The sequence below is a fragment of the Pan paniscus genome, chromosome 10 (genome assembly GCF_029289425.2).
Source record: "Pan paniscus chromosome 10, NHGRI_mPanPan1-v2.0_pri, whole genome shotgun sequence".
Taxonomy (NCBI): Eukaryota; Metazoa; Chordata; class Mammalia; order Primates; family Hominidae; genus Pan; species Pan paniscus.
The window spans coordinates 19,295,019-19,321,149 of record NC_073259.2 but is presented as its reverse complement, the minus strand read 5'-3'; the positions used below and the strand labels follow the sequence as shown (position 1 = coordinate 19,321,149).

The following is a 26,131-nucleotide window of genomic DNA, read 5'->3' as shown; positions in this document are numbered from 1 at the left end:
TACCCCAACTCCAGGACCAAGGATCCCTGTTTATTGTCATGTGGGTCACTCAATGACAAATGAATTGGGCATGTATCTAGCATGTCCAGGGAGATATTTCTTTCTCCACTGGTTTCACAGGGGCACAGTCTCAGCCCCTACCTCCATGCCCCAGACTCTCAGGATTTCTTACCTTGCTCCTTTCTGAAGAAAGAGCAGGGCAAGTGAGCTCAAAAGCTTGAAAAGAGTAATGGATGATGGTAATAGTGTGAGAGGGAGGAAAGTAACAGAACACAGAAGTGTAGGTTCCAAGTCAATTCAAATCAAAGATTGGTGCCTTTTATGTGTTATTTCTACAGACTTGGATGATATTTAGTAGTTTAGCAGACACTAAGTGCATTTAGAGGATTGAAATTGGATTTTTAAATGCCCTGAATATATAGATGCCATTTGACAAAAATAGATATTGGTCTTCTACTTAATAGTGATATTGAAAAGTAGATGTTTGTCATCTGTGATACTCACATTTCCTACCTGAGATGGTTGATGTATTGCCTAAGCTAAGCATTCTGAGTCAAGATCACTTCTTTGGTTCAACATTTGCCCTGCTTCTCTAGATTTAAATTTAGAAGGTATAACTGAAAACTTTAATTGACTTGGAACTTACAATTCTTAAAAATGTATTAATTAAAAATTATTTTGGATCTGTTCTGCAGAATTGAGTCAACCATACTTCTTAGTTCATAGCACAGTTTCATTATAGGTTCAGATAAGGACATTGTGTTTAATAGTTCTTTGGGTACTTTTATCCTTTCTTATACATTTTAGAATAAATTTATAGCATTTCTTTTAAAATCTTATTATTATTTTGATAAGAATTGGCTTGAAATGATAGAAAATAGAACTTAAAATACTATGATATCACATTCATGAATGTGGTATATGGTTACATTGTTTGGGTCTTCTTTCAAATCTTTTAATGAAGTTTTCAAATTTTTGCTGTAGAGGTCTTGTTAAGACTTTTGTTAATTACTACATAGATTACAGTTATTGGATGTACCCACCAGGTAAAGGCTGACGATCTCTTGATTTCCTATTATCAAAGAGTGATTTTTTATTTGTTTGTTTTAAACACAATTTAACATTTCTATCATATATATTTCCCTTAGTCAAGTATGTTATCTGCATTTTTTTGAGATATTCATGTAAATATCTCATTTAGTTCTTTAATGTGGTGAATTATTTTGATACATATTCTGAAGTTAAGCCATTCTTGCATTTCAGATATAAACTGCAATTGATCATGGTGATGATGATTACTATTTAAAAAATATACTGTGTTTTAGTTAGCACTTTTTTTTTTTTTGATTCGGAGCCTTGCTCTGTTGCCAGGCTGGAGTACAGTGGCATGATCTCAGCTCACTGCAAGCTCTGACTCTGTTGTTCAAGGGATTCTCCTGCCTCAGCCTCCAGAGTAGCTGGGATTACAGGCACGTGCCACCACACCCAGTTAATTTTTAGTATTTTTAGTGATCTGCTCACTTTGGCCTCCCAAAGTGCTGGGATTACAGGTGTGAGCCACCGTGCCTGGCCACTAATTTTTAAGGTTTTTTTTTTCCTTTATGTCCATAAGTGGAAGGGGTTTATAATAATCTTTTCTTATAATTATCTGAATCTAGAATCAAGCTTTCCGTCTTTTTCTTTTTGTTCCACTTTTATGAGCAAGGGTCGTTTCTTCCTTAAAAGGTTGATATACTAAATCTATAAAACCATCTGTACCACTTTTGCTTCTTTTTATTTTGGCAGAGGTGGGGTGGGCTGGTGGGATGATTGGATGGGGAGTGGAGGACTAGGGTAGGGAGTAGTTTTGTCGAATTAGGGGTGTGGACTTTAATAACAATTTCTAAAATTTCTAAAACTTAATTCAAATGTTCTACATTCTTTTAAGCCCCTTTCCCTATTTGCCATTTTTATTATGTATTACACATTAAATGGAAAAGTAACTAGTTTTCATAATCATTATTTCAAAATTTCTATTATATATGTTATTTTCTCTTTCATTCCCATTTTCTCTACTTTTTTCTTGATTCATCTTGTCAGGACTTTACGTCTTTTAAAAGATCAGTTTTGTTTTTTGCTTTTCTTTGTCTTGTGTTTCATTCATTTGTTATTTTCTTGTTTATTAGGGTTGACTGTTAAGTTTTTAATGCAGTAAGTGAAAACTTAATTATAATTAATCATATTTTATTTTCTTGGTTTCTTATAAATGTATTTAAAAGTGTATTTTTCTCTGTAAATGCTTTAATTGTGCTCTAGAAATTCTGAAATTTAGTATTTTTATTGTTATTCTGTTCAAAGGAATTTTAGTTTCCCTTATGATTTCCTTTTCAACCTTATAGTTATTTAATCACAAGTTTTTTCTTTTTTAAGATTTTGGATATGTAGTATTTTTAGTACCTTTACAAAGTACTTTTAATTTAATCACATTATAGAAAAATGACAATTGATTTCATATTGATTTTTTTAATCTATTGATGTATTTTTGTAGATTTAATATTTTTCATGTATGTACTTAAAAAGAACATCTATTCTCTGTTCTATATGCATTTCTAGGTATCTGAACTAGTTCGAACTTATAACTCATGCTTTAAAAAAATAAAATCTTTTATGTCTTAGTTAATAAGATCTTTTGTCAGTTGGATTTGTCTGTTTCTCCCCATGTAAATTTTAGTTGTTGCCTTATACATGAAAAGTCTATATTTTAGCCTCATATGTGTTCATAATGATTGCTTCTTCCTGGTACCTATATGTTATACCACTTAATGTCCCTTTTGATACTTTTTGCCCTTGAATTTTATTTTGTCTTGATATTAAAATTTCGATAGATACTACCACTTTGACCTCCAAAAAGGTTATACTCGTTTATACTCTTCTTGACTTCCATTGTATGAGAATTATTGTTTCACCACTCTCTAATGTGACACATTTTAAGCCTATGTCTCTTAACTTTCTGTCTTTATTGGTAGCTTGGAAAACTGGACCTGATACATAGTTCTAGCATCTTAATCTTAACTTCACTCACTGCCTGTCATATTCCAGTCATAGTCTCCTTAATTGAATCACTCCAAATAATGTCCTGACTGCATTAAGGGATGGTGCTTGGAATATTTTTGATTTAATTATTGATTAAGTCACATTTTATCCTTCCAGTTGCGGTTGCCCCAGGACTCAGTTTTCTAAGGACAGGGTTGGCCTGGCTTCTCACCCAGATGTATCTTCCCTTTGAGCCTGCTCTGAGCAAAGTGTAGACTGTTTCCTGCTCTAGTTACCCTGTACCAGTTACCAGCATGAACATAAGCTCCTGTGGCCTTTTGTTTGCTATGGATCTCGGGATCACTTAGCCCAAGCTTCAAGGAGGCAAAGAGCCAAATGAGTGAACAGTCAGCTCTCTAATCCTGCTGCTTTGTTGCTAGTCCTGCTGGTGCACCCTGGTTTCTGAATTCATGGCATGATTTCAATATGCTGAGCTGCACTGATTCCCAATACTGGCCCTGGCCTGAGTGATTATTGAATTCATCTACATGACTAGTAAGCTGTCAGTGGAGGTCGCTGCTACCCCGAGGCCATTATGGGACATCTTCAGGGAGTTATATCGCTCAGGGAACTAACATCTTTTGCCCCATGCGCGGTTCCTGTTAACATTCCTTTCAGCCTCTGTCTGCCATTCTTTCACCCTCACCTCCCACACACTCACTTTGTGCTATCATAAATAGCTAGGCTCCTTGAACAGCTTCTATAGAAGCTTAAACGTAATATCCTTTGCATCTGTGGAGTATTTTAGATTCTTCAAAGCACTTCCATATACATATTTTCATTTGATCTTCACAAAAATCTTTCAGGTATGTAGGTTAGGTATATTATCCTGGTTTCACCGATGATAGCATAGAGATGGTAATTAGGTGACTCGCCCATCCTCAGGCACTGTGTTAACACAGAACTGGTATTAAAACGTCAGTTGGTTTTGGTTGGGGATTTCATTCATTCATTCATTCATTCACTCAACACTCATATTATACTGAGAGGCCCCAGAAGGGAAAGAGCAAGGGCTTTGGAGCCAGATAAACTTGGGTTTGAAAATTGATGTCATCCCTTATTAGCTGTGTAATCTTGGTCATGTACTTAACCCTCAGTTTTCTCATTTGTAATAAAGGGAAAGTATGACTTACAATGTTTTTGTGAGTATCTAATAATGCATGAAATTTACCTGGCAATAATAATATCTGGTACCCAGCAGGTTGAACTATTTGACTAGCAGGTCAAAAATGGTCAAATATTAACAATTTTATATGGTTCAACTTAATGGTAGAAACTCAGTATTGGCCACCATTTATTGAGTCCTTCCTTATTGCATATGAGGCACTGTTAGAGCTCAAGAATATGAATAAAAGTGAGGAAAACATTTTCTTTATGGGTCTATGTCTGTATCTTCTGCTAGACCATGGTCCTGAAGGATAGAATCTGTATCTGTTGCATCCTCACCACCAAAAAAAAAAAAAAAAAAAAAAAAAAAAAAAAAAAAAAAAGAAAAAGAAAAAAGTTCTCTAGGTTATAAGTGCTCAATAATTACTGAATTGAAAAAGTCCCTGCTCACAAGGAGGTTATCAACTAGTTAAAGTAGGTGGACACATCATCATATATTGGTAATAAAAGTTTATGTGTATTTAGATAGATACATGCAGGCTATGGTGAGAGCCCAAAGGAAGCAATGCTCAATTCTACAGGGAGAGCAAGACTTCCTAGAGCAGGTGCATCAAGAATTATGGTCTCTGTGAGGAAGGGAGCAAAGCCACTCTGCTTATCTTGGACTACATGCTTTCTCTCAATGAATCCCCTTTTAATGTTGGAAATTGAGTTTGTATTCAAAGTAGCCTCTTTGTCTCACAGCCCCTCTGCTACTGTTATCTCCCATAATGTATTGCTTTGTAAAGTGCTTTGCTGTATCCTGAGTATAAATGAGATGCTCTGTAAAACCAGATGCTATTCTTTGGGTGTCACAACTAGCCACTGCATAGCCAAATATAATATATTGTGTGAGACAAGATAAAGGAACACAAGAGATACTTTAGAGAGAGCAAATAAAACATCAAAGTGGGAGAGTGGAGTGCATTAAAGTTAATAAACTGTCACGGCAGAGTGGGCCACTTTTAAATGTGAAGGAAACTAATTTAGTGACTTGTAACTGTAGGATTAGAATACCATTGGAATGAAGTTAGCTTATAGTTTTGCCAAATGGTAAATCTTTTGGCTTTCCTTGAGAACCAGTCATTGGAATTGAACTGTGTGTGTGTGTGTGTGTGTGTGTGTGTGTGTATGTGTGTGTGTGTACACTTTGTCCACAGCTCTTTGTGGTGTCAAACCCCTTCTGTCTTCCTCTGAATATCAGTACTACTCAATTGCCTATCTAGTGTTTTTTTCCTTTAAGTTCTGGGAGGAGGAATTCAGGCCCTGGTTCTTCTGCTAAATTGTGTACAGCCCATCAGCAAAGGTTTCCAGGGCTCATGGAGTCATTCCTGTTTTCACAGAGACACTGAGATCAGAAAACTGTCAGGAGTAAACTTTGCTCAGGCATGAACCACTGAGCTACTCATCTTATTTGCGAGAGAGAGAAAAGGCAATCAATATAGGTCTCCTTCTTGGCAGTGTTGAAGGATGACTATACCAGTAAAAGTTCCAAAATGTTTTCTGCCAAGAACTGGATTGGATTTTGTGCTTCTTCAGCCACAAAATGTCCCCAGCATCTTGCTCCCAAATCATTAATGCCCTTTGCAGTCAAGACTGACTGCTCAGCCCGAACACTTCCTTATCTTTCTTTATTCAATACCGTCATGATTTTTTAAATTAGCTAATCTCTCAACACTTTTAGATTTTTAATCTCTCGCCTTTTTTTTTTTTTTTTGAAACAAGCAGGAGATCTGAAGCAGCATTTTCATCCTTGATTGCATGCTCTCTCTCTTTGTAGAAGAATGAGAATCTGGTTTTGGTTCTGGGTGCAGTTTGTAGAGTATTGCCTTGGAGTATTAAAATGCTGTGTTTATGTATTGGCATGCTGGTGTTATAATGCCATTGACCTTGGATAATTACATAACTGTGTTGAGCTTCTGTTTTTCTATTTGAGAAATGGGAATAAAATGTCTAATTTATAGGGTGTCCATGAAGATCAGAGAGATTATATATGAGGAAATGTCTAACACAGTGTGCAGCATATAAAAGATGTACAATAAATGATTCTTTTTAATTTTTTATGAATTCGGGCAGTAAATATGTGCTTTTGTTACATGGATATATTGTATAGTGGTGAAATCTGGGCTTTTTAGTGTAGCCATCACCTGAATAGTGAACACTGATTATTTAAAATACAGCGATATAAGCAGAACTAGTTATATTAAAATAAGAGGAGCTCTTAGAGAATAATGAGAAGCATAGAGAGAGATGGCCAAGGCTTATATTCTATAGAGCGTTATGTCCTTAGTTTGGTGCATAGAGTAAGATTTAGGGTCATATGTGGAAGCAAAAAGGAAGGAGTTCTTTGTAGGTAAAAGGTGGCAAATTATATGAAAATACGGTATCAGTCAATTTAGGGAAGTCACGACTATAGGATGGCATCAGGAAAAAAAAAGGAACATTTTTCAAATGTGGCTCTAACATTACTTCAGCTGCTAATGGTATTTGTTTAAGTTTCTGTATTTTGGTGTATAAATAGATTGGAGTAATATGTGTTCCTTATAATAATTGGTTATATGAGAGGCAGTTCCACGTAGTGTAATAGAACACATATTGGAATACAAAAGTCAGAAGATCTGGGTGCAGGTTTGTTTCACTTAATTGATTGGTTCATGGTCTTAGAACACTTAGCTTCTCTGAGCCTTGGCGTCAACATTTATAAAAATGGTGATAATAATGTTTTTCTTATTTTATTCCCTACTGGGTCATTGTAAGGATCAATTGAGGCAATGTTTTAAAACTACTAGTCATGTATCAGTTGTTCTTGTAGTTTAATATTAAGAGCCAGATACTAACAAGGTTACTAAAGAATTTTCTGGCTGTTGTCCTCATTGAGGCAAACATAAGGTGAAGGCAGCAAGAATGCAGGGCTTGTGTACTTATAGCCCCCCGCATCCAGTTTATCCAGCCCATGTTCTGTTGCTCACCTCTGCTGAGCACGTTTTTCTGCTCACTTTGTCTGGCCTTGCTTTCCTTCAGCCCAAGAACAGTACAAGGGTGGGCTGTAACAGGAGGGCCAGGAGATTTGTGTATGCATACTCGCATGGCTACCTGGACCACTCACAACCTCTTTTCCTCCTTTGTCTCTGCCTGTAGCTGCCAATGACTATAGCAATAGCACCTTTTATTGCCTTGCTCAAGGATTTCTGAGACTTTTGAAAGTTTCATTTTCTCTCATTCTGCAGAGCAAATACCAGAGATAAGAGAGTAGGCTGGTAGATGGAGTTGGGTTTGGTGCTCAATGAAAGGAGATAAGGTCCTTGAATTGCAGTATCTAGCCTCTTCTAAGACAGGTTACGTGATGTAGGTCCTATTTTAACATGCTCTTTCTTTGTGTTTGCAGGGAGTCGACGAGTTGAAGATGAAGCCCAGAGCAGAGTGCTGTTCTCCCAAGTTCTGGTTGGTGTTGGCCGTCCTGGCCGTGTCAGGCAGCAGAGCTCGTTCTCAGAAGAGCCCCCCCAGCATTGGCATTGCTGTCATCCTCGTGGGCACTTCCGACGAGGTGGCCATCAAGGATGCCCACGAGAAAGATGATTTCCACCATCTCTCCGTGGTACCCCGGGTGGAACTGGTAGCCATGAATGAGACCGACCCAAAGAGCATCATCACCCGCATCTGTGATCTCATGTCTGACCGGAAGATCCAGGGGGTGGTGTTTGCTGATGACACAGACCAGGAAGCCATCGCCCAGATCCTCGATTTCATTTCAGCACAGACTCTCACCCCCATCCTGGGCATCCACGGGGGCTCCTCTATGATAATGGCAGATAAGGTAAAAAGGGGCTGCAGGGAGAAGGGCCTGAGGGTTTGTACTGAGGACTAAACCATGCATTTGTTTTCCTGTAAAACTTGGTTGTTAATGATGGAAGGTAACCAGATTGCATTGACAGCGTGGATAGGCCAGCAATTAATCCTTTTTTTTTTTATTTCTTTGAGACAGAGTTTTGCTCTTGTCAGCCAGGCTGGAGTGCAATGATGCCATCTCGGCTCACTGCAACCTCCCAGGTTCAAGTGATTCTCCTGCCTCAGCCTCCCGAGTAGCTGGGATTACAGGCACCTGCCACCACGCCCAGCTAATTTTTGTATTTTTAGTAGAGACAGGGCTTCGGCATGTTGACCAGGTTGGTCTCAAACTCCTTACCTCAGGTGATCCACCTGCCTCAGCCTCCCACAGCGCTGGGATTACAGGCGTGAGCCACCGTGCATGCTCAGCAATCTGTTAAAGATGAAAGTGAGGGAAAGGTGCTGGTATCTAGAAACTCCTATAGTTTCGAAAAGGTTTTTGTGTCCACTTGTTTGTAAATGGACTCACTGAAATGACTAAGGGATGTTGACGCTTGTAGCTCTGGGATACCTTTTCTTCAAATAGGTATATGAAAGGCATACTCTGTTATTCTTTGGCAATACATGTTCTCCCCCATACTGTTTTCAAGACTATAAAAAGAAAAATCCCTCAAGGCAGGTGATTTCTCTCCTTGAAGATACAAATGTCATAGGGAAATAATTCTTGCCAAGGTATTAACGCTCATCACACACATTGATCTGCACATCCAGATGGATTTTAATCCGTGGAACCTGTAGCAACACATTTTTCCCCATGCTTAGATTTGAAGGCAATTGGGTGCACATTAAAATCACCTGAAGGGCTTTCAACACTGCTGATGCCTGAGTCCCACCCCTCGGGATTCTGATTATTGGCCTGGGCTTCGGGAGTCTTAAAAGCTTCCCAGGTGATTCTAGTGTGAAGTTAAGATTGACAACCACTGCTTTAAATCTCCAACAAATCCTAGCCTCTCCTGCGTTAATGTTAGGTTAATTGTCATATGACTAATTGCCACTTGACACTGGGGCTTATTCCCTAACTGCAGAAAAAAGCGTTTTATTCTGCTTTGGGTTGTTTTGTTTTTACATACTATCACTTATTCAGTTATTTTCCTTGCTTTACTGATTATTGTTCATTACTTAGATACAGCACTTAGTACATATGCACTGTCCTTTGCAGCCAGCCATTCACGTCTTGGAATAGTTAGTTTCACCACAAGTGCTACGTTTATCATTTTTCATCATTTTGGGTTTCTACTATTGTCATTGTCATATTTTTATCACCGCATTCAAACCTGCCTTTAGTTTTGTACTTAAAAGATATGCTTTCGGGTTAATAATGTTTGTAAACACCTTAAAACCTAGCACAGACACCACAAGCATGCTGCCTGGCTAGTTGAGAACCTCCGCAGTGGAGCAGCTGAGCCGAGACTAAAAGAACCTTGCATGACCGTTACCGCCACCTGTCGGCAGCAGGCAGAGATGACTAGCTTCTGCTTCAGAGCTTCCCTTTGGTCTAGGAAAGGTCAAGTTGAAAGTGTTAAGTGAAGACATTCCAGTATCATATGAGAAACATATTCCTGCATTTACGTGGGTGCAGGTACAGATGCTAGAAAATAGGCACTAGCACAAATAGCCCATGCTAAGGGAAGTGGGAAAAATAAGCAAAATGGAAAATGTAGACTGCTGTGGCAGAACCCGTTGAGTTGTGCTTCAGGTAGATTTTTCTTTTTTTCAGACATGATTGTCCTTAGCAAATTATATTTTATTTTAACAGTGGCAATTTGAGGGCACAATTTTGCTTTGAAAGAATTCTGATATGGTTAAGAGCGAATTTTAAAATTACCATGAATAAGTACATATCTACTTTGAGAGCACAACAGGTAAAAATGATTTTTTTCTCATGTGGGCTATTGTGCAACCTATATTATTTCTCCCTGGTAGAAAAGGTTATGGCTAAACTAGCTGATTGCTTCTCTCTGGTACCTTTTACAAATCCACAACATCATTATACAAATATAAGGTAACATGCAGAGCATGCGGAGAGACTGAACTCTTTTTTTCACTGATGTATCTTAGGGGCTTTGAGAGTGTTCCCCATATGCTAGGCGTTTAGTGCTGTGTATGCACTATCTTATTTAATACTCTTAACCAGTTAGCGACCTAAGTGGTATTATTTAATCTTTATCTTACAGATGGGGAAACTGAGGCTCAGAGAGGTTAAATAACATGTCCAAAATGCTACAGCTCTTAAGTGGAAGCCAGGATTTTAACATTGGTTGCTGGGTTCAAAGGCTGTGTACTCTCTTTCCTCTCAAGAAAATGACTGGTTAAGGTCTCATATATCTTACTACCCTTCACTTTCTCCCTTGTTAGATGGCATTGTGGGGGATGTCATCTGACTGAAAGTGATCTATTACATGATTTATAATCAGGCAATACTGGAGTCTAACTACAAGAGAACATAACAAGGGTATGAAATGGTGGAGCGCTTAAGTGTAGCACAGTTCCATAGAGGACCCACTGGCTACTGCCTTCCAGGAGTAAATAGGAGAACTGACGCCAGTAAAGTGAATTCTTCTAGGTCACTGTAATGAGACCACCTCTCATCACTTTCCCCTTGCTCCTGCCTTCATTGCTACCACACCCAAATATTCCATCATGTCTTTCTGTCCGCCAAATAAGGAGGTAGGTGGGCAGTGACTTTTAGATGCTTTTCTAAAATAGCATAAATATCTGACTTTTGACCTGGAAAGAATGGTTTCTAAAAGGTAAGCAGCAAGAGGGAAAAGAAGAAAGAAAAAGATCCAATAATGGAGATCCTGGAAAGTTGGAGGCTCAGCCCCAGGCGTTCGATGCTGAATGGGTGGTGGCAGGAGCTACCTGGAGAGAGAGTGCCAGCAGCAAACTTCCCAGCAGCCATGCAGAGGAATGTTTGGGGGCTTAACAGATTTGCATAAAGGCAAATAAAAAGAGTCCCCAAATCTCAGAGGAAAAAGCCTTTGGGACAAGTTTCAAAGATAAAACACCTCAAAACTAAGGCCAGGTTTTTGTTTTTTTTTTTAATAGAAGTTTATTTTTAAGTACCATGACCATATTTTACAAACATAGAATGGGGACACACAGTTGGACAACTATTAATCAACAACAGGGGAATAGGACAAAAAACATTTGAAAGTGGAACTGATGCAGGAAATCTAAGACATGTAGCTTGGCCACATTGAAGGCTCATAGTAATCGCCTGAAGGATGATCAATAAGCCTTCTATTTTGTTCTCCCCTTCTCGGAGACAGGTAATTGTCAGTCTGTTTTAACTTAAGTTTTTGTTGTTGGTTTATTTCCAATAAAACCCACTTAGTAAGTGCTCTCGTGGATGATTGCATTACAGGGATAAAGTTTGTATTCAAGAAGTTTTTGATGCTGGAAGGACAGCATTCTTCTGAAGACTTTTGACAACAGCACAGACACAGTTCTGCAGTTCAGCACCTGGTCAAATAGCATGTGCTCACTTTTTTGCATATGCTAATTAATCATCAGTAAGAACATTAATTAGCACTCTGCTTTCCCAAAGAGGAAATGAGCTTTATATTATGGTGGAAAGAAGCACAGGGGCTAGCTGAGTAGGGCTATTAAAAAATCAGAATTTAGAGTCCAAGCTGGATTCAGGCATCACTTCCTAAATGTTGGAATCAGGACAAGTCACCAATCCCTGACTCTCAACGTTGGTTTCCTTGCCTGTATAATGGGGATACTAATATGTTGATTACAGGGTTGTCGAGGATTAAATGAGGTGATACATGGCAAGTGCTTCACTAAAGTGTCCAGCCTAACATTCAGCAGGTGAAGCTGAAGGCTATGTGGAGCAGTTTGAAGGGAGTGAGAGTGTATCATGATGCAGGAAAAGAATGAGAATCGAAAAGCAGCATGGACAATTGTAGAAAAAACTCTAAATTGGAGACTACCCAAGAAGGGCATATGGTTGAAAGGTGAAAATCTGGGGGAAGGCTCTGAAGTGTGAGGTGGGAGTCTTGGTCTCACCCGACCAGGGAAGCTGAGGCTCACAAGTAGTATGGAAGCCTGCTGCAGCCACACAGGGTCCCTTAAAGAAAATCTCTAACCTGGAAAGAACTGCTAGGTGCTTGTAACAGAGACTGTTTCGAATAGTAATGGATAATGTTTAAAAATGTATGAGGTGCTTTTTGGCAGTTCCCCACCTGAGTATAAAGAGCCTATTTTGTTTTGCCTTGTTATAATTGCTTTTATTCTCCCTGAGATCCTGGATTTAAGATGCCCATCTGAATCCAAATAATGAACTGAAGCTAGATGTATTTCCATTTATTTCTAGGAGGTTTTTCTACTGATTGTCTGAAATCTTCCCTGGGTTTTCAGATTTTAGCTTAGAAAGGTTAAGTAACTAATCCAGGATATCACAGCCCACTATTAGCAATGGGACTAGAATTCAAATCTCAGGAATACCTATTTTGAAACCTATGCTTTCTATTATACAATTCTGCATCATAAGACACTGAACTAAGAATTATACATCCCTGAGTTTTAGTCTCCATTCTGATGAGCTTTGAAAATGTGGGCAAACATATTAGTTATACTACATGATACTCAGTTTATAGTTTATGAGATATAAATTTTGTGTTCTGCCCTATACACCTTACATTTTGAAGATAAAATGAAATAAAATATGTGGAAGATTTTAGGGCAGTACCGTGGCAAACAGACACTTTAGGTGAGGGAAATAAGGAGTAGTGATAGGGAATGACAGAGTCAATGACAACTGTTTTGTCCTTGGCATTAGGACTAATGAAAATGGCTTGGGCAGAAGGTAGGAAGGAAAATAGAAAGGTAGAAGTTACAGTAGGAGCAGGCAAAAGGATTCAAGATCCAACTTTAATGCTCCAAGAATGGGGAAGAAAAGGGTATGCTGAGTAAAGGGTCAGGATCTGGAAATAGACGTGTTGATCAGGGTGTAGCATGGTAGCTAAAACGTGCATCACATTCTGGATCTTATTCTTCCTTAGATGACATGCAAAAATATTCTTACTGTGGAGTCTATTGCTATGATTCTTTCCTTTCTAAATTGCTTCTTTGGGGGCCAGGCACGGTGGCTTATGCCTGTAATCCCAGCACTTTGGAGGCGGAGGCAGGCAGATCACCCTAAGTAAGGAGTTCGAGACCATTCTGGCCAACATGGTGAAACCCCGTGTCTACTAAAAATACAAAAATTGGGCGTGGTGACGCACACCTGTAATCACAGCTACTTGGGAGGTTGACGTAGGAGAATTGCTTGAACCTGGGAGATGGAGGTTGCAGTGAGCCGAGATTGCACCACTGCACTCCAGCCTGAGTGACAGAGCGAGACTCTGTCTCAAAAATAAAATAAAATAAAATAAAATAAATAATAAATTGCTTCTTTGGGAATGGATGCTTTCAATAGCACTTTTCATTTTCTGTACTGAGAGACACATTTTGGAATCTAATTGGGGATAGGAAGATGGCCCTACTCTTCTTTGGCTTCATCCTCTGGCCCTCTTCCCCTATCCTCTACCCCCACTTGCTTAATGACAGTGGGTTTGGAGAGAGTAGATGGGCTGGCAATGGTGTGTGACACTGGGAGTGGACTATTGCCTTCCCTTGGCTCATATGGATTTGCATATCCAACATAATCTTGAAACCAAGATGGCTACATGTTACTCATGCCTTACCCTACGCTTCTTCACTAATTTCTGGTGTCTGTTAGATTGTTACCTTGCTTTTAGTTGTCTGTGATATAATATTCCTCGGGACAGAATACTTTGGGAGAAAACTGTAATGTTATGGCATTTCTTGGATGAAGGGTATTAAGACATAGAGGTAGGAAAAGTGAGAGGAAAAAAACTAACATAATATGTCAATTTTGAACCAGGCATGATGTTAATGAGCATTTTAATTCTTATGCAATCCCATGAGGGAAGTAGTAGTATTTCTTCTTTCTTGATGGGGAAACTAAATCAGAGAGCGTTTATGTATGTTGGCCAAAGTCACACATCTACAACAATAGTGGGACTGAAATCTGAATTCAGACATGCTTGACTTTAAGACTTTTTCCCAGTGCATACGATGAGGGAGTAAGAAAAAAAAGCCAGGATAAAATTACCTGGAGTTCAGTTTCTTCTCTCCAATTTTGCCTACTTGAACTATATTTTGGGGAAAGATGGGTAGGCAGTGCTCTCTAAGGCACTGGAAACTTTGTAGTGATGTAGCTCTGTCTGTCTGGCTCTTTCCACCTGCTTCTGTGAAATGTGTTTCTTGTTGGCCAGCACATCCTGTCTTTAAAAATTGGAGCTAGGATTTTCTTTAGGTGCAGTGTTAATGCTTGTAACAATTGAAGCCCAGAAATTGCTTCGACATTCATAGAAATACAGGCACTTGGTGCTGGAAAGTAACACACCAGCCATCACTTGTCATACATTTTCCAGGGACGTGATGGTGTCTAGAAGAAGGTACCAGCACAAGGAGAGAATGCAGACTTTGGAGTCAATGGGCTTGAGCTCTATTCATTCTCAGCCATGTGACCTTAGTTGGACTCTTCAGACTCTCTGAGCCTCAAAATCTCCTTCTGTAAAGTGGAAACAAAAATAACACCCAGCTCATAAAGGGTAGCAAGCCTTATGACGCAATGTACCCAGTGCATGGTAGACAGTTGGTGCTTAGTATATGCCATCTTGCATTCTCAAAAACCAGACTTGTCCTAAATCATTTGAGGAAAATGGATTCTAATTTTTCCTATTAACAGAAATAGAATATTTGGGGATGTTAACCTGCTTCCATTTAGACATGGTGGATAAACAACAGCTCAGTAGGTTCCACCTCTTTGGTGATGCAATTACTGATACTGACTTGATCAGAACTTACCAGGATTTTCAAAGCAGAGACATAAAGTGATTTCAACAAACTGATACACATAGGATATAAGCATTAAAGACAAGTCAAGATCATTTTCTAAAAACATAGTGGAATAAAATAGTGTTTGAATCAGAGTCACTCATAGATTTGGAAGTGTTAATATGTTAAAAAAAGTGAATTATTACATGAAGAAAATATTCGTGGTACTAGGTGAGAAAGTAGTAAAATGTTACAGATACAAGAAATCATAAATTTACTAAATATTGCCAGCCAATTTTTACATCACATTGATATTGCTGGAAAAAACTCCCTGAATTATGAGTTCTATACAAAGAGTATATTTTTAGTCCCCTTTCTGAGACTTCTGTGATTCTTTTTGTCTTACTGTTAGATCTACATTTTTTTCAAAATTGTATTTTGATTCTGTAGTTTAAAGGTCTAGCATGCAGGAGAGTAACATTAAAGGTGGTTATTTTTATTCTACCTTTCTGAGTACAATAAAGGTTTATTGCTATAATTCTATTTTACACGGACAAAGAAGATCTAATTATTGTAAGTTATTTTGAGGTTATGATGAGAAAGACTGACACTGATCATTTATTTTTTGTCAAACTCTGAGCTAGTCACTTTATGTGAGCTAGTCATCTTATATATTTTATCTCATTTAATGTTTTCATTGAATTTAGAAAGCACATATTTTATCTTTATTTTAGAGACAAGGAAACTATAGATCAGAGAGGTTAACTATGTTGCCCAATACCTTTAGGTAGTGATTTGCTCACCGTAGCTTAAACAAATGAGTCTGTGGGTGTCTCAGAACAAAGAGTCTAGAGACAGAGGCTGCTGGGGGTGGTTCACTGGCTCAGTGATGTCAGTGCTGACATCTGGGGTTCGCCTGGCATTTTGTCATGGTTGGAAGGTGGCTGCTCCAGCGTTAGTCATCCATCATGCTCATACTTAACAAAGGAAGAAGAAGTGGGTTGGTATTGGATTAGAAAAAGTCTTCCCCACATCCTCGATTTCATGAGCCCAAACAATGTCACATGGGCAACCCTGTGGACGTTGCAAGTCTCTCTGGTGGAGGTGACAAGGGGGGAAAGGAGTGGGAATGGCTTTGGGGCTAGTCAACAGACAGTGTAGTACACTGTGTCTCAAAGGAAGTGACATCCTGGGAATTCAACCAATGCCTGTATGAATCAAAGCCCAAACATCGTGCATTTCCCTTGTCTCACGCCAAACCCTCTTTTGTGTCTTTAGTCTAGTCTTCTCCAGAACTAGGATCTTGGTTCATCAGTTATTTTCTTTTTTTCTTAACTTTCAACTTATTCCTCTCTACTGGTATCTTCCCTTTTAGGGATTCTTAGAAGATGTTTGGGAATGTATGAGGGTGATTTTTGGATGCCATAATAACTGGTGTGTGTGAGTGTGTGTGTGTGTGTGTGTGTGTATGCATGCGTGCTCCATGGGCACTGAGAACTTAGAGAACCGGCATGTTAAGTGGCCTGTAATATATGTGTTAGTGTCCCACTGTCAAGAATAGTCTTACCCAAAATATCAACTATCACTGTGGCCCATAAATGTGCTCAAATCACTCTCATCTTATTAAACAAACATGAAAGCTTTCCTTGATGCTCATTCTCCCTCCCTGTCTCCTTCTTTTCACAGTTCAGCTCCTTAAAGGGTAGTCTGAAATTGCCTTTTGCACTTCCTCATCTCTCACTTCTCCAAGGTGCCAAATCCAATGGACTTTTCAAGTTGTTCTTGACCTTCTGCAGCACTGAATACTGTTGACCCTTTTAGTGCTAGTCACAAAAATTACGATGACAAGAGTAATTAGATTTGTCACAGATTTGGTGACAGCGGCAATGAGAATGTATAGAATTTAGAACGTGGGTGGGTCATATAGGTGGAAATGTCTAGTAAGCACTTGGATTTGGGCCTGGAGGTAGAGTGAATGATTTGGGCTGGACATGTAGCTATAAGCCTCATTTGCGGGGACAGGATAGCTGAAACCATGAGAGTGGATGAGATGGCTCAGAGTGAACAGTGGAAAGGGGAGAGAAGTGGGTCAACAGCAGAACCCTGGGTGCACCACCATTTGAGGGATGGCCAGGGGAGGTGCAAGGTGCAGATGATAAAGGATCTAAGACAAAATTATCAGAGAGATAAGAAAAGAACAAGAAGAGCAAGGAAGGAGAAGCATTATAGAAACCAAGAGTTCTGAAAAGGGAGTTATTTCTCAGTCTGGAAGTCAACTTAGAGCCCTCCCTTCCCCTCCGACGGTAACGGGACCTTGATAGTTCCACCTTCGTAGGTAGCTCCAATTTGTCCCCTCAACTCCATACACACTGCAGTGACCCAAGGGATGGCACTCATTCTCTCTTGTCTGTGCTGCCACATGGAAGCTTACCTATGATTCTTTAGAAACTCAGATCTATTATTACTTTTTTGCTTAAAACTGCCCTGGCTTCCTTCAGCTTAGAATGAAGCGTCCTCTTTAATCTGGTCCCAGGCCACCTCTCCAGGATTTCTCTTAACCTCCCTGCCCTTGAGCAGCAATGTCAAGCCACACTAAATTATTTACAGCTCCCCGAATGGTTCTGCCTGTTTTACACCTCTATGCTTTTGTCTTTGCCACCTCCTCTTCTTAGAACGTCCTCTTCCCTGCCCACCCCTTGTCCACTTTATAGGAGAATTCATGGCGTTTCTTCTGTGCACACTTTCCTGACTCCCACCTTCACAGAATTTGGCATTTCTTTTCTTGTGCATCACCTGTACCCTCTTCATGCTTTTATTATAACCTGTCTTGTTAACACATCTGTCTCTCTTGCTGTAGAGTAGGCTCATTGTGGGCCAGGGTTATGCTTTAGTAATTTCGTCTTCCTAGCACATAGTGTCAGGTGCCTAGTGACAGCTAACTTTGATTAAACAATGAACACTCATTAAACTGTGCACTCTATACACACTGCACTGGGTAGCATGGTGATCCTTCAAAAGACAGGTCCATGTCTTAACCCTTGGAACCATAAATGTGACCTTATTTGGATAAAGGGTCTTTGCAGATGTAACTAACTTAAAGATGTCATGATGAGATCATCTTGAATTATTTGGGTGGGCCCTAAATTCAATGACAAATGTCCTTATAAGAGCCAGAAGAGGAGAAGACACAGACACAGAGGAGAAGCCCATATAAAGAGAGATAGAGGTGGTAGTTGTTGAGCTACAAGCTAGGAAAGCCGCCAGAAACTGGAAGAGGCAAGGAAGGAATCTCCCCTAGAGTCTTAGAGTGTGAGACTCCCGACACCTTGATTTTAGGTTTCTGGCCTTCAGAACTGTGAGATAATACATTTCTGTTGTTTTAAGCCCCCGAGTCTTCTGCAGCCTTAGGAAATGAATACACACACCACAGTTAAGTGAGGGAGTTCTGGAATCTCACCGCCTTGCTGTTTCCTGGTTCTATCACCACTTACTGTGTGACCTTTAGAAAATTCCTTCACTTCTCTGAGCCTTAGTTTCCTCATCTATAAAATAGTGATACAAATAGACCTTTTGCTCTCTCGCTCTCTCTCTGTCTCTCTTTTCTTTCTCTTGTCTCTTTTCTTTCTTTCAACAGGGTCTCTACTCTGTCACCCAGCCTGGAGTGCAGTGGCATGATCTCGGCTCACTGAAGCCTTTGCCTCCCAGGTTCAAGTGATTCTGCTGCCTCAGCCTCCTGAGTAGCTGGGATTACAGGCATGCACCACCACGCCAGGCAATTTTTTTTTTTTTTTTTTTTTTTTAGTAGAGATGGGGTTTCACCATGTTGGCCAGGCAGGTCTCAAACTCTTGACCTCAGGTGGTCCACCCACCTTGGCCTTCCAAAGTGCTGGGATTATAGGTGTGAGCCACTGTGCCTGGCCTAGACCCTATTTCTTGAGGTTATTAAGTAAGGTTGTTCAAAGTACCTAGAAAAGGCCTTGAAAATGGTAGGAATCAGCAAGTATGGGTCTATGAGAGTTATTTGGTAAGTCTCCATTGAATAAATGAATGAAGTAAACAGAAACACAAACCATCAACAGTATGATCTTGAACTCACCTAGCTCTGTGGTCATTGGACATGCAGTTTGGGTGTTCTTTCCAAAGGTGATGCTCTTTCTAGTTCGCTCCAGGCCTGGGACAATGCTGAAAGGGTTAAGTGTCAGTGTTCCCTTTAGCTGTTCCACTACCGAGGCCCTTGGTGGGACTGGCAAGGTGAAGTTCGTCTTTTAGCACTAGTGTTTCCCTTTCTGCATGCCTCTCTCCTTGTTTTGTTTTTGCTTTTTGCTTCTTGTTTTGTTTTGTTTTGAGACGGAGTCTCACCCTGTCACCCAGCCTGGAGTGCAATGGCACTATCTCGGCTCACTGCAACTTCTGCCTCCTGGGTTTGCATGATTCTCCTGCCTCAGCCTCCCTCATAGCTGGGATTACAGGCACCCACGACCACATCGAGTTATTTTTTGTGTTTTTAATAGAGACGGTGTTTCACCATGTTGGCCAGGCTGGTCTCGAACTCCTGACCTCGTGATCCGCCCGCCTTGGCCTCCTAAAGTGCTGGGATTACAGGCCTGAGCCACTGCTTCCGGCATGCTTCTTGTTTCATGTGCATGTGCATGTGTGTGTTTAAGTGTGGTGCTGATATTTTTCTACTTTCCAGGGCCCAAGTGGTACATCTCATCTAGGGCTGTACTCCTCACCCAAGGTCCTCATGCCCTCAGATATTTTTTCTTCTCTACCATCAGTTCAAAACTCCTGTTTCTTTTCCCTTTATTTCTTTTCATTTCATACATAGTCCATATCACAACTGTAAGTTACGGTAGTAGTTTTTTTAGTTCTCCGTCCTGCTAGACTACAGACTTTGCAAGGGCAAGGACTAGGTCTTTATCATTTTTGTATCACCAGAACCTAACATATAGCTTGGCACAGAGTAAGCCCTTAATACATATTTATTAAATGTATGGATGAATTAATTATTTTGGGGCAGCAAATGTCAGTTGCAATTAAGAGAAAAGTATTTTAAACCCAAATGAAAATGGCTGATGGGTTAATCTCTGTGGTTACTGGCAGATACATTCCTACGTCTCTCTGGGCTGCTAGCTCTATCACCTTTCCCTTCCTCACAGATATGAGGGCCAGATACCAGCAATCAGCAACCTGGCACTTCCAGCTGGAGTTATCACATTTGTGTCCACTTTATTTTTAGCAGACAGACATGGCAAAAGGCCTGCTTCAGGTTAGGGGTGCCATCTGAGGTAGCAGAGCAAGACTTTTATCATGAAAATATTTAAGTGCCAGTGATAGCCCTGACTTTATTAGCGCTCTTTCAAAAGAGTGAGCGGAAAGAAATAAACAGTTTTAAATGTTTTGGAAAATAAACATATGCAATTCATATTATATGCTAATTGTCAAGGTATCACCCAACTATATTTAATCAGTGTAATTAACTTTTCAAAGGTAGTAACTTCCTCTCCAAACAACATACTTTCTCAGTTATTTATTCACAAAATATCTTTTATCTACTGGGTATTAGGAACTATTTGAGGTTCTGGAGATGTGATCAGTAAGAGAGACATGTCCTCATGGAGCATTGACTGACAGTAAACAGACACATCAATTAAACAGTATTATTTTGGATAGTGGTGAATGCTTTAATGAAAATAGCAGAAAGAGGTATTGTGAGCTATTTTAGTTAGGGTTGTCAGGGAAGGCCGCAGAGGAGGTAGCCCTTGAGATTTTCATGGTGAGAAGGATCAAGATGCCTGAAGATCTGAGGGGCAGCATTTTGGCAGAGAGAACAGCAGGTGTGAAGGCCTTCAAGTGGGAAAGTGTTTTGGTTGCTGTTGTTTCTTGATGAGTAATAGGAGGGTCAGTATAGCTGAGGCTGAGGAGGTGCTCCGGAGTTGGCTGATATAGGGCCTGAGGTATTGGCAGGGTGCTGTTTTTTTATTCATTCTGGGTGTAAGAATGGGGCCATGTTACCTGATATCGTGTCTTTTCAGATGGCGGCAGTATAGTATCGTGGATGGAGCATACGCCATGGAGCCATTTTGAGTTCTGGTTCCACCTTTCAGAGCCCGGTGACCTCTTGCCACGTGTGATTTCTGTGATCTGTTTTTTTTTTTCTCATCTCTCTGTTGTGGTTAATAATCTTCCACCTCAAAGAACTATTATGAAGATTAAATGAAATAACCTTTTAAGTCACTCATTACTCTGCCAGGTACACACCTGGTTTTGAATAAATGGCTTCTGTTATCTACTAGTATTGAAAGACAAATTCCTCTTAAAAGAAAAGGCATCCTTTTCTTTTGATAGGTGTATTATGCAGGTTTTGTTTAGTTTTGTTATTTTTACAAAATTTGTTTACAGGCTTGCAAACAGTTGAGCAAAGCAATGGAGGAAGTTAGATACATTATAATTGGCTTTCCTCTAACTAAATGGCTGCTTCTCCTTTTGAGTTCTTGGAGTTTCCATGCACTAGTGTCCCTTGACTCCTCCTGGATTTGTCTACCTAGTTGCAGCTGAATATCATTTCCTCCCTTCCCAAAGTGGGGTGGTGGCACTGAGAAGAGTATCACAGGGAATGCTGCATCTGGGGTGAGCTTCTGAGGTATGGGTTGAGAGTGGAAGGTAGCATAATGGTGCAGCCAGCCAGGGTAGCCTGTCTTGAACTGAGGATTCCTGGCATACCCCCAAGTCCTCATGGCCTGCCACCACGTGTCTTGGATGCCTTCTGTTGCCTTGGCAACATGTAATCCAGAGTAGTAGGGAGCAAGCAGCCTTTAACCTTTCAGCATCACGTTGCTAGGGCAACAGGCTTCCCAGGAAGCCAGGCTGCACTGTGGTTTCTGCATGCTGCTTCCACCCACCCACCCTCCTCCTCCTCTGCCTACTCTTATTTCTGCTGTCTTCCATCTGCATCGCTCCACTTCTTTTGCCTTCACAGATCTACTGTCTGCATACTCCTTCCATCTCCTTCCAACCTCTTTGCCTTTTATTCTTACCATTCCTGTATTCTCATTGCTTATATCAAAGCAAATATTGTAAATTCTCAAAAATAAAACAGTTTGACATAATGAGCTGAAAGGATGGTGAGAACGAAGGAGTTAAAAAATAGCAAGAAAGAGAGAAAGGAGCTTGGTAGAATTTATAGTTTATTTTAGTGTGTGGTAGTGGTTGACTTTGAAATCAACAGGGGAGATTTTATTTTATTATTGTTATTTTAATAGAGGTACTCTGGCCTCATACCCAAGGATTTCGATTTAATAGGTTTGGAGCAAAGCCCTACTAATTACTGTTTTTATAAACTTCCCAGTTTGAGAACCACTGGTGAGTAGAACATGTCATGTTGTTTAGGTTATAAAGACTGTGACAGGTCAGGCTCTATTTGTTGAGATTTCTCATCATGGTTTCCAGTGCAATGTCATTGAGTGAATGCTTAATAAAGATTAAGAAGGAGAAAGAAGAGTTGGAGAAAAATGAAAAGAAGCTAATGGAGATGAGGAAAGGAAATGAAAACAGAAGGGAGGAAACACCATGAAAATGACAAAGAAAGTCAGTGGAATTAGAGACGATGAAATCCACCATCAGATGTCAGTTCAACAACTCTCTTGTCTCTGATATTCAGTGGGAGTGCAGGTTGTTAAGGGTCTTAACCTAGAATTGATTAACATACTCTTGTGGGTATGTTTTGAATCCTGGATTTGCCCTGGTTGGGAGGAGAGTGGGGTGGGCCAAATTTGGAGTTTCAGAAGAGGTCAGCTTCATTTTATTACCCCTTTAGAAAAACCAAATGCCTACTGCATTTCTGGTGCCACTCTTTATACGAAATGGTGCTTTGCCTGCACTGAGCCAATTTAACCTTCAAAGGAGACCTAGGATTTAGGCAGTAGTATTATTCTCCTTCTTTTACAGATGAAGAAAGAGAATCAGAAAGGAAAGCAACTGGCCCACACTATTAATGGCAGTGTGGAAACTAGAACACTTATCTAAATGACAGTGAAGTCCATGGATTTCACCAGTATGCTTCACTTTATTTTGAACACTTTTATTTATTCAGCCCTCCTGGGACATCAAGCATTTAGCCTTGGAGTAATAGGATATCCCAGCTATTGCAACAGGGGCTAACTGGAGCCTGGCAAAGTTGACTTCCTCCCTTTCCCAGTTGACCTTGATTAAGACCTAAATATTCAGAATAAGGGAATAGGCAAGGGAGAGACAAGAGTGGGATGAAAGACAAGAAGTAGAAAGGGAAAGAGAATTAGAGAAGAAAGGATGTAGGGTGGGCAAAACTGTCAGGTCCACCCCCAGTCTGATGGGGCCTGGGAGCTGCAGCTGCATGGGAATTCCAATTCTCTCCAAACTCTAGACTCTGGTTGAGAATGAACCTGAGACCTTCAAGCCCAGAACACTTTCAACTGGATGCCCCAGGATTTGATCCTGGATCAGCTGAAACTCTTCAATAACCCTGGGGATTGGGGGAATTTTTTTCTGTACCATGGTGTGTGTGAGGAGAAAATAAAATTGAGTGCACATCAGTCTAAGGTCTAGGATTCCATCTCAGTAGATGAGAAGTTGACAAGGAAGAGAGTATCCTTTCCTAACTATCCTGGATGGCGATAGGTCTTAGAGCAATCTTTTCCTTCTTACTTCTTGAATAGTCTTAGAGAATCAGCTGTAATTGCTGTTACCACAGACCAAAATCTTTACCAGTCAGTGTCGGTGTTGCCCAAAGGCTGTTTCCATTGTCCCCCTCAGCACCCTCCCATAGTTCCTCCCATTGCTGGTCCTTCAGCATCTATTGTCCCTATTATTTTCCCAGGTTAATCAGAGGCTTGCTTATCTGCAAGAGGGGTATTCAGGTGTTTGGAAGATATCTGTGTGAGCATGATGGGACAGATATCTAGGTGGTCTCAGGCAATGCATGAGAGAAGTAAATTTATCACACAGTGTGCAAGCCCTTTCTAGAGAAAGAGAGCCCCTTGGTTTCCACCCCTCATGACTGGGACAACACAGAGCACACGAGGTGTGCTCAGTATGTATTTGTCGGTAATGACAGATTCTTTGAAATCAGATGGGAACAGGCCATATGCTCTTGGAAAACAGCCTACATTACAAGGTGGGATGGATGAGTGAGATGTGTTTTTGCAAGTTCTTTTCATCTCTAACATCTGTGATCCTGTGAATAATTCTCTTCCCCTAGGCCCCAGCTGGCTGCTTGCCTGGGGTCTCTGCCAGAACATTTCCCCCACCGCCCCTCTGAATGGAGATCATAGAGAGTCTTCTGTTCTGGATGGATGGCTCTAGAAGCCAGAGTTGATACTGAAAACAGGAAATAAGGTCTGAAGCCTGGTGTCAGAGCCCAGGAAGAGAGGAACTGGGGCAGGAAGTGTGAGTGCAACAATTCCCAGAACCAAGCAGGAGAGAAGTAGGGGAACTGATGGCTCAGACCAACATTACCTGAAGTTGTCCAACGGCTGTGACAGCTGTAGGTCCAGTTACACTCATATAGGCCACGGAAGCTTTGCTCTGGCCAAATACAGGGACTGGCTGAGTAGCAGGACTCAAGACCGGGCTGCTCCGCAGGGTAGAAAGAGAGCAGCGGCCAGAGTCCCAGTTCTCGTCCTGCTTGCCTGCCTGCCTGCCATGTCATTTTTTCCAGACATCTAACCAGCACGTCTGTATCAGAAGAGGCTGATACAGACGTGAATGCCCTGGTCTGTCATCACTGTTGTTCTCCAAGAACAAATTGGTGACTAATTTTATTGAGGAAAGTACTATTTGGGGTCATGGAACTTCACCCATTTGGCCCTGCAGTTTCTGTGCCCGAGGAGAAGTCTCACTGGTCAATGAAAGGGAAGACTTGGTAACCCAGCAAGTAGTTACTGGTGTCATTTCAGTTCTTCCAGAAGGGAAACCAGTTCAGTGGTTGTTATGAAAACTACTTAGCAAAGCAGAGAGGGGGATAAGGACACCGTTCAGCTTTCTAGATGCTCTGGGAGAAGAGCACTTTCTCTCACGTTGGTGTATTCCACTCTTGTGCTCTGTTGGGTTCAAGAAAGAGGCTAACTAGTCATTGTAGTGGGGGCTTCTGAAGCTGTTAAGAGTTGGAAGTATCTGGAGCTGGCTTTTTGTCTGTGGGAGGAAGCATTAGGGCTTGAAAAGGGTTTTTTTGTGTGCTTCTGGAACTTCCAAGTAGCAATCATGGCCACTTTGTCATCTTGATCTTGATGGTCAGTTCAGGGAAAAGTTATGCAATTGGAAAAGAATCTACTTTTAACCATTTTTTCCTTCCTTTTCCATGTTCTTTTCTGTCATTTGACAGCTCCTACCTCTAATTCTCCAGTGCCTTTTTTCTGCCCTTTGCCTGCCCAGAGGACTCTTTTCCTGCTTCCCTCTGCTCCTGGCACTGCTGGGGTTTCTCCAGGAAGTAATGTTCGATTCAGTCCTGGGTCTGTCCTCCACATGGCCCCAGAATTTCCTCCTTTCAGTCTATAACACTAAGTCCTTGCCAGGGTCCAAATAGACAAGAGCAACTAACGGGTTTCCCTCCCTAGGGGCATTTGTATTCTAACTTAGTGAAAGAAGTTTGTAATAGTGGAATTTCAGATACCCCATTGGACCGTAAGGGAGATATGTATTTTAAACGGAAGGTACTTTCCTGACGGCCACAGATTCTACCATTTGTGGGGATCCTCTCTGATCCTAGCATGAGGGGTGGCTCTGCTGGGATACCTTGCTGCAAACAGAAACCCTGAAGGGGAGCTGCTTGAGGAGGGTGTCAGTTGTCCTCAGCTGAGCAGGGGACAGTCCATACCTGCTCTGGAGCCTGGAGAGAATTTTGTCTATTAAGGCAGAAGGACTTCAGGACCTGCTCTGGGAAGTAGAAGAGAATCAGGCAGAGGAGGGAAGTCCACATAAATTGGTGAACTCCGACGATTTCTCGACCGTTTTAACCATCCACACTACAGAGAGGGCTTAACCCTACTTTCTGCACTAAGAACCCTCAGCTGCCTTTCCCTGCCCTCATGGACTCATCTCAGGCTGCCTGTGCATGCATCCTTCTTTGTTTCTTCCCCTCTTGGCTTCTCTGATTGTTCCTTCTCTCTGTCCTCCTTTCTCTCCTTGCTCTGCTCCCTGC

The 26,131-nt window shown here is 40.8% G+C and overlaps 1 protein-coding gene across 2 annotated transcripts in view; it reads left to right on the top strand.

Annotated features, from left to right (window-relative positions):
* GRIN2B (glutamate ionotropic receptor NMDA type subunit 2B) overlaps positions 1-26,131 on the top strand; it is a 439,516-nt gene that overhangs the window by 111,165 nt on the left and 302,220 nt on the right. For both annotated transcript variants that reach the window (XM_034935408.4, XM_008969550.5), the window contains one exon: positions 7,604-8,032. In XM_034935408.4, the coding sequence (XP_034791299.1) occupies positions 7,622-8,032 (411 nt within the window). In that variant the 5' untranslated portion in view covers positions 7,604-7,621. The remainder of the gene's footprint in view (positions 1-7,603; positions 8,033-26,131) is intronic.